At 43.0% G+C, this 12,268-nt stretch overlaps 1 protein-coding gene across 2 annotated transcripts; it reads left to right on the top strand.

Annotated features, from left to right (window-relative positions):
* Positions 1 to 1,620: 1,620 nt before the first annotated feature.
* On the top strand, positions 1,621 to 9,486 carry LOC134219968 (inositol oxygenase). Of its 2 annotated transcripts, none has more exons than XM_062698882.1 (5): positions 1,621 to 1,780; positions 7,650 to 7,821; positions 8,397 to 8,742; positions 8,812 to 9,042; positions 9,109 to 9,484. In XM_062698882.1, the coding sequence occupies exons 1-5, from the start codon at positions 1,760 to 1,762 to the stop codon at positions 9,215 to 9,217; spliced, it is 879 nt and encodes a 292-aa protein (XP_062554866.1). In that variant the 5' UTR covers positions 1,621 to 1,759; the 3' UTR covers positions 9,218 to 9,484. The 2 variants fall into 2 exon arrangements, with proteins under 2 accessions (XP_062554866.1, XP_062554865.1); XM_062698881.1 differs by lacking the exon at positions 1,621 to 1,780 and adding an exon at positions 7,518 to 7,566 and having other exon boundaries at positions 7,603 to 7,821; positions 9,109 to 9,486.
* Positions 9,487 to 12,268: the final 2,782 nt, after the last annotated feature.

Below are 12,268 nucleotides of genomic sequence, written 5' to 3'. Positions count from 1 at the left end.
TTCTAATTTAGGAAAATTTCCGTTGTCTTAAATATAAGTCTATCAGCAGTTATAATATTTTATTTTTCACATAAGACGCATCGGGAATCCAAATACGGTTTGGTAAACTTTTGTGCGAATCTTGACATAAGACGTCATATGCATAATATTTTCAGTTAAAACGAGACGTACGAATATTAACATAAAGTTACTCTACATGAAAATATATAGCTAAGAGTCTGGAGGGCAAATTGAACGTTTAAGTCGCTGCATAACCGGAACAATCAAACCCTGTTTAGCCCGTTGACCACAGAGTTCTTCGAGCGGAACTATCATCGGTCACAAGCCTGTTGCGATGAGTTATAATTGTGAAAGTCATCACCAAAATTAGCCAGTTTTAACGAACTGTGCACACAAATATCTCGTGCACTCAAGATTTTTTTACATTCACGTGCTGGATGTTAGGGTGGAGCCTACTTGGAATGATAATACTATTTCGAAGCTTAGTCGAAACATAATTGAGCGCCCTAATCTACCGTTGATTCCAGTAGCCCATAAATCAAAGCCCCAACGTTCACCACTAGGCAGCTCATTATCATGCTTACATTCACGATTGATTGAAACAGACATTACGGACACTTTAGCTAAATTGCTAAAGTTCGCTTGTGTGCTCGCTTCTGCATTATCAGCCGGAACGTATGGTACTATGACCCAAAGAAGCATCTCACTTCGGGAGTTTATGAAAAAAATGGGATGAATCAGTGTAGGTTAAGCGGATGCTTCGCCGAATTTTTCGGTCTACCGCAATGAGACTATTACGAGCCATTCTGATAAGGTAATGATGAAGCAATTATTTATTGTTCCTAATTGCTCATTTATTAAAAGCCCATTATGAGATTAAAAGTTAATTACATGTACTATGGCATCGGGATCTTAAACTTCAAATACCACTTTTTCCTGATAATTCTGGATAGATTTAAAACATTTCAAATCATGACCTTAATCATACCATAATAATGATAATGGGTACATGAATGATTAGACTTAACCGTAAGCATGGAGTTTTTTTTTTCAAAAGACGTTTATTTAGTTCTCACCTGACATGCTTTTCAATACAAATAGGATTGGGTGTGTGCTATTACCAAAGCAAAGATTTCCATCTCGCTCACTTTAACAAGAAAAATAGGACCGAATTTTTTCACTGAATTCAATCTGCGGCGATTCATTTAGAATTAACACAATGTGTCGGAACAAAAGTATCTACTATATTCGTACACACACATACAGACATTACCGAAAATTGACGAGCTGCGTTGCCCTTGGGAACCTCTTCTATATACAACATATGATGCACGAGATATGAAAATGAAATTGACAAATTTGTCAACGAAACTATAGTCACGTGTGGTTATTCATCGCACTTCAAATTCTAATCACTTCATTAAATTAGTATAAAGAATATCACCATGCATCTGAATGTGTTTCGATTTTTTATTCTCCTACAATAATCCCACGTTATCACTCGAAAGATTGCGCCCATAATTTTGTTGGTGCCGAAGCACGCGCCCGTGGCCATACATCAACCGGAAAGCGCGCACACCGTTCTTATAAAAGCGACGGAGAAATCAAGTGCAAGCGACATAACAAGTTCTGATTTCACACGCGGAGCAAGTGCACATCAATCGCTGCTCCCTGCCTTAATCTGGATTATTTGTTCGAACGGCAGTTGAACGGAGTTGTGTTTTTTTATAAGTGTTTATTAGACAGTTGACTATCGATCATGCGAATTATTGTGGAAGAGGTTGGTTTTAAATAACATTAAGTACAGTTTTCAATAGTTAATTGAATTTTGGTCAACTGGGTAATCATTATCTATAGATTTGTACTATTATTAGTGTTTATTAAAAATGTGGCGATTATAATATTGTATGTTTGAACTTTCTTCTGGAAGGAGATTCTCTATTCATCCCGTGGATTCGCATAAGTGTCTCTGGTTATGAAACCACCCCACTCATTTTTGGCCCTTCATACAGAAGTCTGATGAAATACAAACAATAGTATAATCATGATCAAATCGTTTGTCGGATACGTCCAGTGCTATCGGCAGGTGCCTTGCTACAATAGATGGTAGTATCATAATCATCATCGTTATTAAAAATGTGGCGTTTCATGAATACAAAATCTGAGGATTATTCGAAATCGTAAACGAGTGATAAAATGTGAACTAAATGTTAAATACGCAGATTAGTTTTTTGTTCATTATACCATAATCGACACCTTGACTGGTAAAGCGTTGCTTTAACTATCGGGCGTGTAGAACTCAATTTTCGTTAGTCTTGACCGATGTTCTTTCAGTTTCCGCGAACGTTCGAAGTCCCTGCGTTCTCTTGCAACACAGACAAAAGCATTTACTAATGTTCTGTCATCGATTCCAATGTAGTTGATGTCGTCCGCAAATCCCAGAAGTATCTATGTGCGACCGTTTGATGACAGTACGGTCTCTCCTAAGGCCACGAAAGGGCCGGACACTTCATCTGCAATTAGAATACTTGATTTTAAGCTAGCAATAGTTCTACGTACCAGCCTTATCAGTTTTGCCGGAAAATCATGTTCAGACATTATCTACAACACTTCTTTTTCCTGAATCGTACGCTGGTTTGAAATCAATTAACAGATTATGAATCTGTCAGTTGTACACTCGAAATTTATCAAAGATCATCCGCAGGTTAAACATTTCTTCCGTCATGGATCGGCGGTCACCATAACCTGCCTAGTATTCCTAGGGTTCTTCGAGCGGCCTTAAGACGCTTAGTTCCTTTGTAATTGGCGCAGTCTGTGCTCTCTCATTAAACGGGCATATGCAATCATCTAAACGGCCGGTAGACAGTTTTTTATCCTAATGAAGATCCATAAAGTACGTCACGCAAAAATTGGCGATTTTCGACCCCCCTCCCCCCTTCGTCACACTTTTTGTATTGCACCACTAAAATTTTTGTATGAGTCGTCATGCTGCTCGTTACGCCCCCCCCCCCTCCCCCTAGGAGCGTGACGTACTTTGTGGATGGCCCCCTACCAGTTTTTATGGATAATGTGGTGGGTCGATTGATGCAGCTATTCACCACCAAGATTGAAAAGTTCGGCCGGTCTTTCGTCCATCCCAGCAGCTTATTTATTACCTTCTTAAGCTTATTCAACGTTTGTGGTTTGACACCTTAGTCGTCGTCGACTATTTTTAAGAGCTGAGCAGAATGGATACGTTTGCGTGCGTTTTGACAGTTTTGCTATGGGAAAACTGTCAAAACGCACGCAAACGTATCCATTCTGCCCCGCTCTTTATTGTGTTTCTAAATACAGTAGACGCTCGATAACTACAAGTCATTTAACTGCAATGCTTTTCAACTGCAATTCGATAGTTGCAACAGTTTTGCAGTTATCGGACCGCTAAACTTCAAACTGATGTCAAACTCAATGACAGCTGCATTGCGCTGCACATTTAGATGCACTTTTATTTTATCTGACGTCGATTGACAACCGTTTGACGTCTAGAATGCATTGCAGTTACCGAACGGCATTCGTTAACTGAAAAGTAAACATTTTGCAGTTATCGAACGGCTACTGTACACAATCGTTTCCACCGTTGAACACATCCTCGAAGTATTTCCTTCATCTAGCTGCCACCATTATCTCACCTGTCAATACGTGTACAGTTTCGGGCACAGATAATCGCTAAAACCTCTGCATGTCGTTCCGATCCTGTCTTCGTTCGCATTTTTCTTCTGCGGTGGATTCGTTTCTTTTCTGTCCCTACTACACTGTACTTGAGTATTATTCAAACTTATCATAGCAGGAGGATGGTATCTGATGATTTTAACAAGCAGCGATGGGACTTGTTAAACTGTGCAATCCGTACAGAGTTTATTGCTAATAATGCATAGATCGAGGGGGGGGGGGGCTGAGCTCATGCACTTTTTCTAAAATTCCGGCCCCTAGCTTAGGCTAGTTCGCTGACTGGTTTGGTCATATCCACTGCTATGTTATCTCGATCTCTCGGCGGTCGTGCCACAAACTTCCTCACTCGAATCCTCCTGACTTTCCCCGGCGTCGAGGGTGGTTCACCATTTCCGGTGAACGAAACTTCCACACTGATGGTGCCTCGACTACCGGCGGCTATCGAAGGGGACGCTTTGCGCATTGCGCCAACTTCTTCGGGTTACAGAGGTGGTCCGACAGTTCCGGTGGTGGATGACGTCCGCACTGCCGGGGCCCTACATACCCGAAGCACTTTCTTCTTCTTTCTTCCTTCTTCAGCAGGTTGGCGGTTCAAGTGCCGAGGTCGGTCCGACGATTCCGGTTGGTGGTAGTAGACTTCCGATTCGCTGGCGCCCTGATGACCCGAGACCAAACACTGCTCACTGTGCTGGATTTCCTCTATTTGCTGGTTCCCTTCTCCATCGACGCTGCAGCTGTGACAGTATTTGCGTCACGACTCTGCTTTCCACATTCCACGTGTCTTCTTCGTTACGCATTCGCTCTGCGATGTTGTCCGCCCGTAGGGCAGGCATTCCTCTACGTACTTCCGCAAACCTTGGGCAATCGAATACCACGTGTTTTGGAGTCTTCTCTATGTTGATACACGCCGGGCAGAATGGCGATGACGCATCGGTGTGCAGATAGTGGCGGAAACAGCTATGTCCGGACAGGAACTGTGTGAGGTAAAAGTTCACCTCTCTATGCTGCCTATTCACCTACGTCTACACGTTGGGGATGAGCCGGTGAGTCCACCTTCCATTATCCGCATTGTCCCAATCCTGCTACCACTTCACCATAGAGTCCAGTCTCACCGTCTTCCTCACATTTCTGGTATCTTTTTGTTGGTAACCCTCGATATCCTCTGCAAGGGTTATGCAGATTGGAATCATCCGTGCGATAACGCAAACTGCCTCCGACGAAATGGTTCAGTACGCTCTCGCGACTCGAATGGCCATTAGGCGAAACACGCTGTTTAACTTTCTGCGGTTACGTTTCGTCTTGAGCGCAGCTCCCCAGGCTGGAGCTTCGTACCTCAGTATCGAGGATGCTACTGCTGCCAGAAGACGTCTACTGCTGCTTTTTGGACCACCCATGTTCCTTGCAAATGCACTGACCATTTTAGCCGCATTTTCGCAGGAATAGTCCACATGGGTGTTGATATTCAACCGGTTGTCGATCAACACTCCTAGATACCTCAAAGCCCGCACGGAAAGTATGTTGTGCCCGGTAATTTGCATCCGCTGGATTTCTCGGCAGTTGCTAACCAGCATCACTTCTGTTTTGTGGTGAGCAAGCTGCAGCTTGACTCCATTCATCCAATTTTCAACTGCGTCGGTCTTTTCCGCCACCAGCATTTCTACTTCTTCCAACGACTCTCCGGTTATCGTAAGGACGACATCGTCCACGAATCCGAAGATCTTCACGCCTTTGGGCAACTTCAGTTTTAGAACTCCTTCGTACATAATGTTCCGCAGCGTTGGGCCTTGTATGGAACCTTGCGGAACACCCGCCGTAACCCTAATTGACTTCTGCCCCGAATTCGTTTCGTAAACCAGAATCCGGTTCAGGAAGTAACTCTTAAGGATTCTACACAGGTAGTCAGGGACCCGCATACCGTGCAGCGCTGCGGCGATGGCCTCCCAGCTGGCACTGCTTAAAGCGTTTTTGACGTCAATCGTTACTACACCGCAGAATCGATTGCCGCGCCTCTCTGAAACGTCAATGAACGTCCTGATTGCATCCACAGTCGATCTGCCATTTCGGAATCCGAACTACTTTTCCGATAAGCCGATCTCGCCCTCCGTGAACTACGTCAGCCGATTCAGGATAATACTTTCCAGAAGCTTCCACAGTGTATCCAGCAGGCATATGGGCCTATACGATGCTGGATTCCCCGGCGGTTTTCTTGGTTTCTGCAGCAGCACTAGTTTCTGGATCTTCCACCTATCAGGAAAGTTATCATCTGCTAGGCATCTCTGCAGCACCATCCTGAACACCGGACCCGGAGCTTTCTTCTTCAGACTTTTCGCCACTGATGACAGCTCGTCGTTGGAGACTTCATACCTGCAATGGTTACTCCGTCTTCATCTGCGTACGGTGTAGGTGGCCACATCGTAGAATCATGCTGCGGGAAGAGACCGTCAACGAAGATCTTCAGTTTGTCCGGACACATTTCCGCTGGCGTCGCTGGACCCCTGATCCTTGCTGTTACGACCCGATGAGCGTTGCCCCAAGGATCGTCGTCAGCTTCCCGGCACAACTCCTTGAAGCAGTTGGATTAACTGACTTTTATCTCCCGTTTGTAGACCGATCTAGCTTCACGGAAGATTATCTTACGCTCCTCTCTGACTGTTTCAGACCTTGCTCTCTGAAAGCGTCTTCTGGCTCTGAGACACGCAGCACGAAGACTAGCAAGAGTTTCGTTCCACCAGTAATTTAGCCGCCGGCTTTTCCTCGGCTCAAGTCTCCTTGGCATCGTCGAATCGCATGCCCATCGTCTTCATCGAGATTTGTAGCGCTGCTGTCTGCTAGAAGTGCTTCGATAAAAAGATTCTTGTCGAATGTACTAACGGTACCTTCGTTGCACAGTTTGACGTCCAGCTTTGCCAACGACTCCAGCAAACTGTAACCTCTGGAGTTAGTCAGTCGAGTGATATATAACACCATGGGTATCTGAGCCTTCCATAAAAAGTTCGTTTTTGGAGTGAAATGATAGCCGCCTTTGGGTACAACTTTGTTGTACGAGAATGGCAAAAGAAAAAAACAGTGGGGCAACTTAACAATATGTAGCCGCTACGATGGTTTGATTAAGGTCATACTTCCATGGTCACTGAGTATCTAAAATGACTGTTTTAAAAAACCACATTATTCACCAGATCTAACACCACCCGATTTTTATTTATGGTTACATATTTTGAAATTGAAAATGTACACTAAAAAGTCGAAAACGTCAAGTAGCGGTGATACCGAGAGCTACGTTCGAAAAAGTGATGGAAAATGCCTTAAAAAAGTATCATTTTGTTATCACGGTTAATAAAAAGTACTCGAGCAAAATATATTGAAAAAGTTATTGATTCTGAGGTGAACCTACCCAGGGCTGAAAACCTCAATATATAAAGAAAACCCAACTTAATCAATCTAGCGGTGATGGAGCCTTTCTCGTGTGTTATAAAAATAGTATTTTGGCCATAACGATCTGGCCAATTTTCAATAGGAAACAATGGGACAGGATTCTGCGTCAACTTGTTACGAGCAAATCGGTTAAGGATAAGTGCCTAAAAAATGAGTGAGTTTTTTTGCGGATTTTGCGCACAGACATACACACACACAGACATCACCTCAATTAAAAGTTCATTTTTGGAGCGATCATATAGCCTTTACAAATGCAATAAAAGGTGAATGATATTCATATCATATCATATTATGTCAACAATTCTTTTCCTTCACAATCATTTAAGGATCACATGAGTCACCTGTAGATGGTCCACCCTGTATAAACAAATGTTTATCAAAAAGTTGTCGTGATGGATTTACATATACAATATATCGGGTGCCTAGGCTAGTTTAGAAACTATATATAGTTACTAACTATAGTTTCGAAAACTCTTCAATATGAACTAACGAACGCAAAACTCTCTCAGCATCCCAACATATTGGACGTTTCCGAACTACTTAGGCCGGAGAAGGCTTTCGCAGACAAGCATGTATCCAAATTTCGGGACTACACCGTAAACGATGAGGACCCATTGAAGGAGCGTGTCCGCAGGACCTATAAACTGATGCATACCCATCAGACAGTGGACTTCGTTAAGGGTAAGTCCCATATTGTCACGAATTAAATCGTATAATCAAGATATTCCCATCAGCAACGAAAATTTTCTGTTTTTTGCGATTTATTTTCGCTAACTGATAGCCGGGAGCCACTTAATAACCCCCCACATAAACGATTGTTTTGGTAGTCTAGATGATGGGGTTATCTGTGTCAACAACGCGCACCAATCTAAATTGTCCAAGACCAATCGACTACGATGCACTGATAACGGAATCGACAAACTCGTCAAATCCATGTACGGTACGCGGCCGTATGTTGTTTGACCTTTCAATGCTGGTTCTCAATGAGCGTCATTGCTCACCCATCAGTGAGGTAACAATGTGCTAACCCACGTGATAGCCTCCACTGAGAGTTTTGCGGAAATATTGATTGCGCGCAATTTCTTCTCAATCAAAACAAGCCTGCCCAACGCGTAGATCGTAGCTTAGATAACGCATGCTATCAAGTGCTCAGCACACACCTTCAACCTTATCACTCTGATAGGCAACAATCCATTGAAATTGGGTTACGAAGCGCAAAAGAAGCTATCTGACAAAACAACTTCTTCTAATTCTAGGTCGCCATGAAGAGTGGCTCAAGTTCGATCACTTTACGGCGAACATCAGAGATGCGTTGGAGAAGTTGAACGACCTGGTCGATGAGTCCGATCCGGATCTGGACCTGCCGAACATTGTGCACGCTTTTCAGACGGCGGAACGCGCCCGCGAGGAGTATCCGGAGTGGGATTGGCTACATCTGACGGGATTGATACACGACCTCGGCAAAGTGATGGCATTCTACGGGGAGCCGCAGTGGGCCGTGGTGGGAGATACCTTCCCGGTCGGGTGCAAATGGGGACCCAGCATCGTCTACCGGGAGGACAGCTTCGTCGACAATGTGGACGGGGTGAATCCGAAGTACAAGTAAGATGCGACCATCAGTTGGACGACTCTGTATAGCTTATAGTTTTCTTTTGTCTGATTCTTTTCTAGCACTGAATGTGGAATGTACCAACCCAAGTGCGGACTGGAGAATTTAACCATGTCCTGGGGTCACGACGAGTATCTGTATCGGGTGCTGAAGCACAACAAGAGTACCCTGCCGGAACAGGCACTCTACATGATCCGTTACCACTCGTTCTATCCGTGGCATTCCGGTGGAGACTACAGCCATTTGACCGTTGAAAAAGACGAACAAACCAAAAATTGGGTGCTTTTGTTCAAGTAAGTAGCAAACGGGACATTCTAAGAAATCATTGATGCTGATAAAAATCTTTATAACATTCGCAGTCGATACGATTTGTACACAAAGAGCACGAAATTGCCCGACATGGAATCACTGTGGCCCTACTATCAAGGACTGATCGACAAGTATTGTCCGGGTGAACTGGAATGGTGATGAGCTTCGAAATTTATTAAGAATTTATCTAAATCGGATGCTACTTGAAAAGCCAATATGTACTCAACTAGTTTATAAATGTTAGGGACAAGAGGATGTTTACCTCATCAAAGACTTATATTTTACTTATATTATATATTATCTACTGTAATGGGCATTATAAAGGCTCCTGTTGTTGATTCTTACCCCAAAAATTTAATAATTAAATATAATTACAATAACAATAAAAACATTATAAAATATCCTATAAGCACCGCAAGTTTCAATTCACCGACCATTACAAGAAAAACCATATTTAAGAGGTGAGCCAGCCAACGGTTGAAAACCTTTCAAATAAAGACATAAAAAACCATATTGATCCTCCTAGCCATTACGGCCCATTAAAAAATGAGAGAAAACACATTGGAGATGTCAAAATATTACTTTTGGAGAATAAATTCCACTATTTCCACCAATTCACATCATTTTGCGTTCAATTGAATGCATTGCTACAATTTCTGCGGAAAACATTAAAAAAAACCTTTCTGTTTCTTTCTCGTACAACGAAGTTGTCTGTCCGTGTTGTATGTGTGTGCACAAAAGCAAAGGAAAATCATTTGATATTTTTTATAGGGTATCTGTCCTCATATCCATCTCAATAAGCACCCAAACACATAATAATTGACAATAATCGGGCTACGAAATGGTGAGTTGACATCCGGGAAGAAGCATAGCTCTGGTCCTCACAAGTTCCAATACTCACGCTTCCACGGGTCTTCCGATCTTCCGAATTGACCACCAGCTGAGAGTTGCGGTAAAAGGCTAGTACTTACTTACTTGATACTTGATGGGCTACACTGCCGTTATATGCGTCCCATGTACATAGGAAATCCCAGCACAAATTCTTCTACAAATTTTCCACCATTCAGCACCATTTCACTACCACCACCACTAATGAACCCATGTTGAATGCCAGCGACCATGTATTTTGTTTTGCTGGTACAGATCGTTATTCCAATCCTCGCTGCCTCCTTCTTAAAAGCCACAAAAGCCTCTTCCACGGCACGGCAATCAATCCCGATAATATCGATATCGTTCGCAAATCCATGGACCATATGCGATCTTGTGATAATGGTACCGCTTCTTTGCACACCAGCTCTCCTAAAGGCTCCCTCGAGCGCTATATTGAACAGTAGATTCGAGAGTGCATCGCGAGTGCTTCAATCCATCTAAGGTAACAAATGAGGTCGATAAAGCCTTGAAATCAATAAACAGTACTCCCGGAATTTATCAAGGATTTGTCTCAGGGTAAACATTTGATCCGTCGTTGAGCGGCCCTGACAAAACCTGCTTGGAATGCGAGACATAGCTGCTCACTGCCATGTTCGAGAAGTTCAGCCGGAGGCTTTCCTAAGCTCATCTAGTGTAGGCAACTCCACAGCTTGTCCATCGTCGCTAATATTTATTCTGCTCACCGATGCACCGTCACTTCCACTATTTAACAAAGTCTCGAAGTGTTGCTTCCACCTGGCAGCCACTTCGGTTTTATCTGTCAGCAAATTCTCTTGTTGGTCGTTGCACATGACGGAAGATGGCGCTGTTTTTCTTCGCACGCCATTGACAGTCTCATAAAACCTCCGCATATCATTTTGCTCCATTTTTTCCTGCACCTCGCTAATCACTTGTTCTTCGTATTATTTTTTCTTCCTGCGGTGGGTTCGTTTTTCGGCTGCTCTTGCTTCCTTGTACCGATCGGTTATCGGGACACTAACATCCGGCTTCTGGTAACGTTATTCTCGTTGTTACTCTCTGACACTCCACATCGAACCAACCCGGCCTGGGTCGCCTCCGTACAGTGCTTACCACTTCTCTTGCTGTTGTGTTCACCGCTCCATGGATCGACTCCCATAGATCGTTGATGTTGTCGCTAACGTTGATTCCGGTACTTGTAATCTTGTAATATCAACGCACCCTCTGACCATAGCCTATCTGCGTTGTATTTAAATACCGCTGAGCGATACGTCTACGGGGCAACACGTCCGGTGTGCACTGCACTAAGATCTCCTTAGATGCAACCGGACCGAGATCTTACTTAAGGCTCCGAAGGGTCCCGTTTCGCAGTGATATGTTGCCATAAAATAGTAATTTTGCACTTGCTTTTCTAATCTACGGGAATATTTAAATTTACTAATGATATTGATTATTCACGATGTATCTAAATATGTGACAAGTAAATTCATTCATCGATCAGATTAGAACGAGCTCAGTGCAATTAAAATATAAACGCAATTCCTATCTGCAATTCACAGAAGATGTTAGGATTGTCCTTGAAGTAATCACGTTGTGAACACAGACTTCCTGTATTGACGGTGGTTGTTATGAATATGAATACCACTGCTGATACCGGAACTATGAGATCTTCATCATTGGTCATCTGGAAAGAGGTAGATAAAAGAATTGGGCCGCTTTCACTCGCCGGCCCGCAAAACATTAGTAAGTAATTAATCTTACTAAAAGACAAAAATACAGTTCTAATAATTCTGTCTTATTAATGGTTATCATACATGCATATCTGATATTTAACCTAACTAAAAACATATCCTTAATACTTAATAAAACGATAACTGTATATAGTTTCTATTATTGTCCATATATACCTACTATTCAATCTAGGATTCCAAAACGGATAAATTGATTCAGTTCCTAACTAAAAGCTTATCCTCAACGCTTTGGCTGTCAATAGTCTCCACAATATGAACCCTGAAGGTTATAACTTGTTCAATCCTACATCTGTTTATATTAAAACTCAATCCTAACTGCCCCGAAACCGCTTTCAACACATAACTGCCTCGAGCACAGCCACTACATGCGACCCACAGGACCCCAATCGAGGACGGCCTACACTATACCGTTGTGAGCTTACACCCTCTCCTGGGCTGTGCGACGCTGAAAACATGCTCCTAACGTTTGATGCCTAAAAAATAAAAATAATTAAACTAATTACACTAAACTTACACTTGTGATCGAACCCGGCTAACTTTTGCGTTAAACAATGTGTTCCATGAGTGCTGA

The sequence above is a fragment of the Armigeres subalbatus genome, chromosome 3 (genome assembly GCF_024139115.2).
Source record: "Armigeres subalbatus isolate Guangzhou_Male chromosome 3, GZ_Asu_2, whole genome shotgun sequence".
Classification (NCBI taxonomy): domain Eukaryota; kingdom Metazoa; phylum Arthropoda; class Insecta; order Diptera; family Culicidae; genus Armigeres; species Armigeres subalbatus.
This window is presented reverse-complemented; position numbering and strand designations above follow the sequence as displayed.

Coding starts and splice junctions, on each gene's coding strand:
- LOC134219968 (XM_062698881.1), top strand. CDS start 7,533: ATGGATTTACATATACAATATATCGGGTGCCTAG. Junction 7,822..8,396: donor GACAGTGGACTTCGTTAAGG/GTAAGTCCCATA, acceptor TTCTAATTCTAG/GTCGCCATGAAGAGTGGCTC. Junction 9,043..9,108: donor AATTGGGTGCTTTTGTTCAA/GTAAGTAGCAAA, acceptor TAACATTCGCAG/TCGATACGATTTGTACACAA.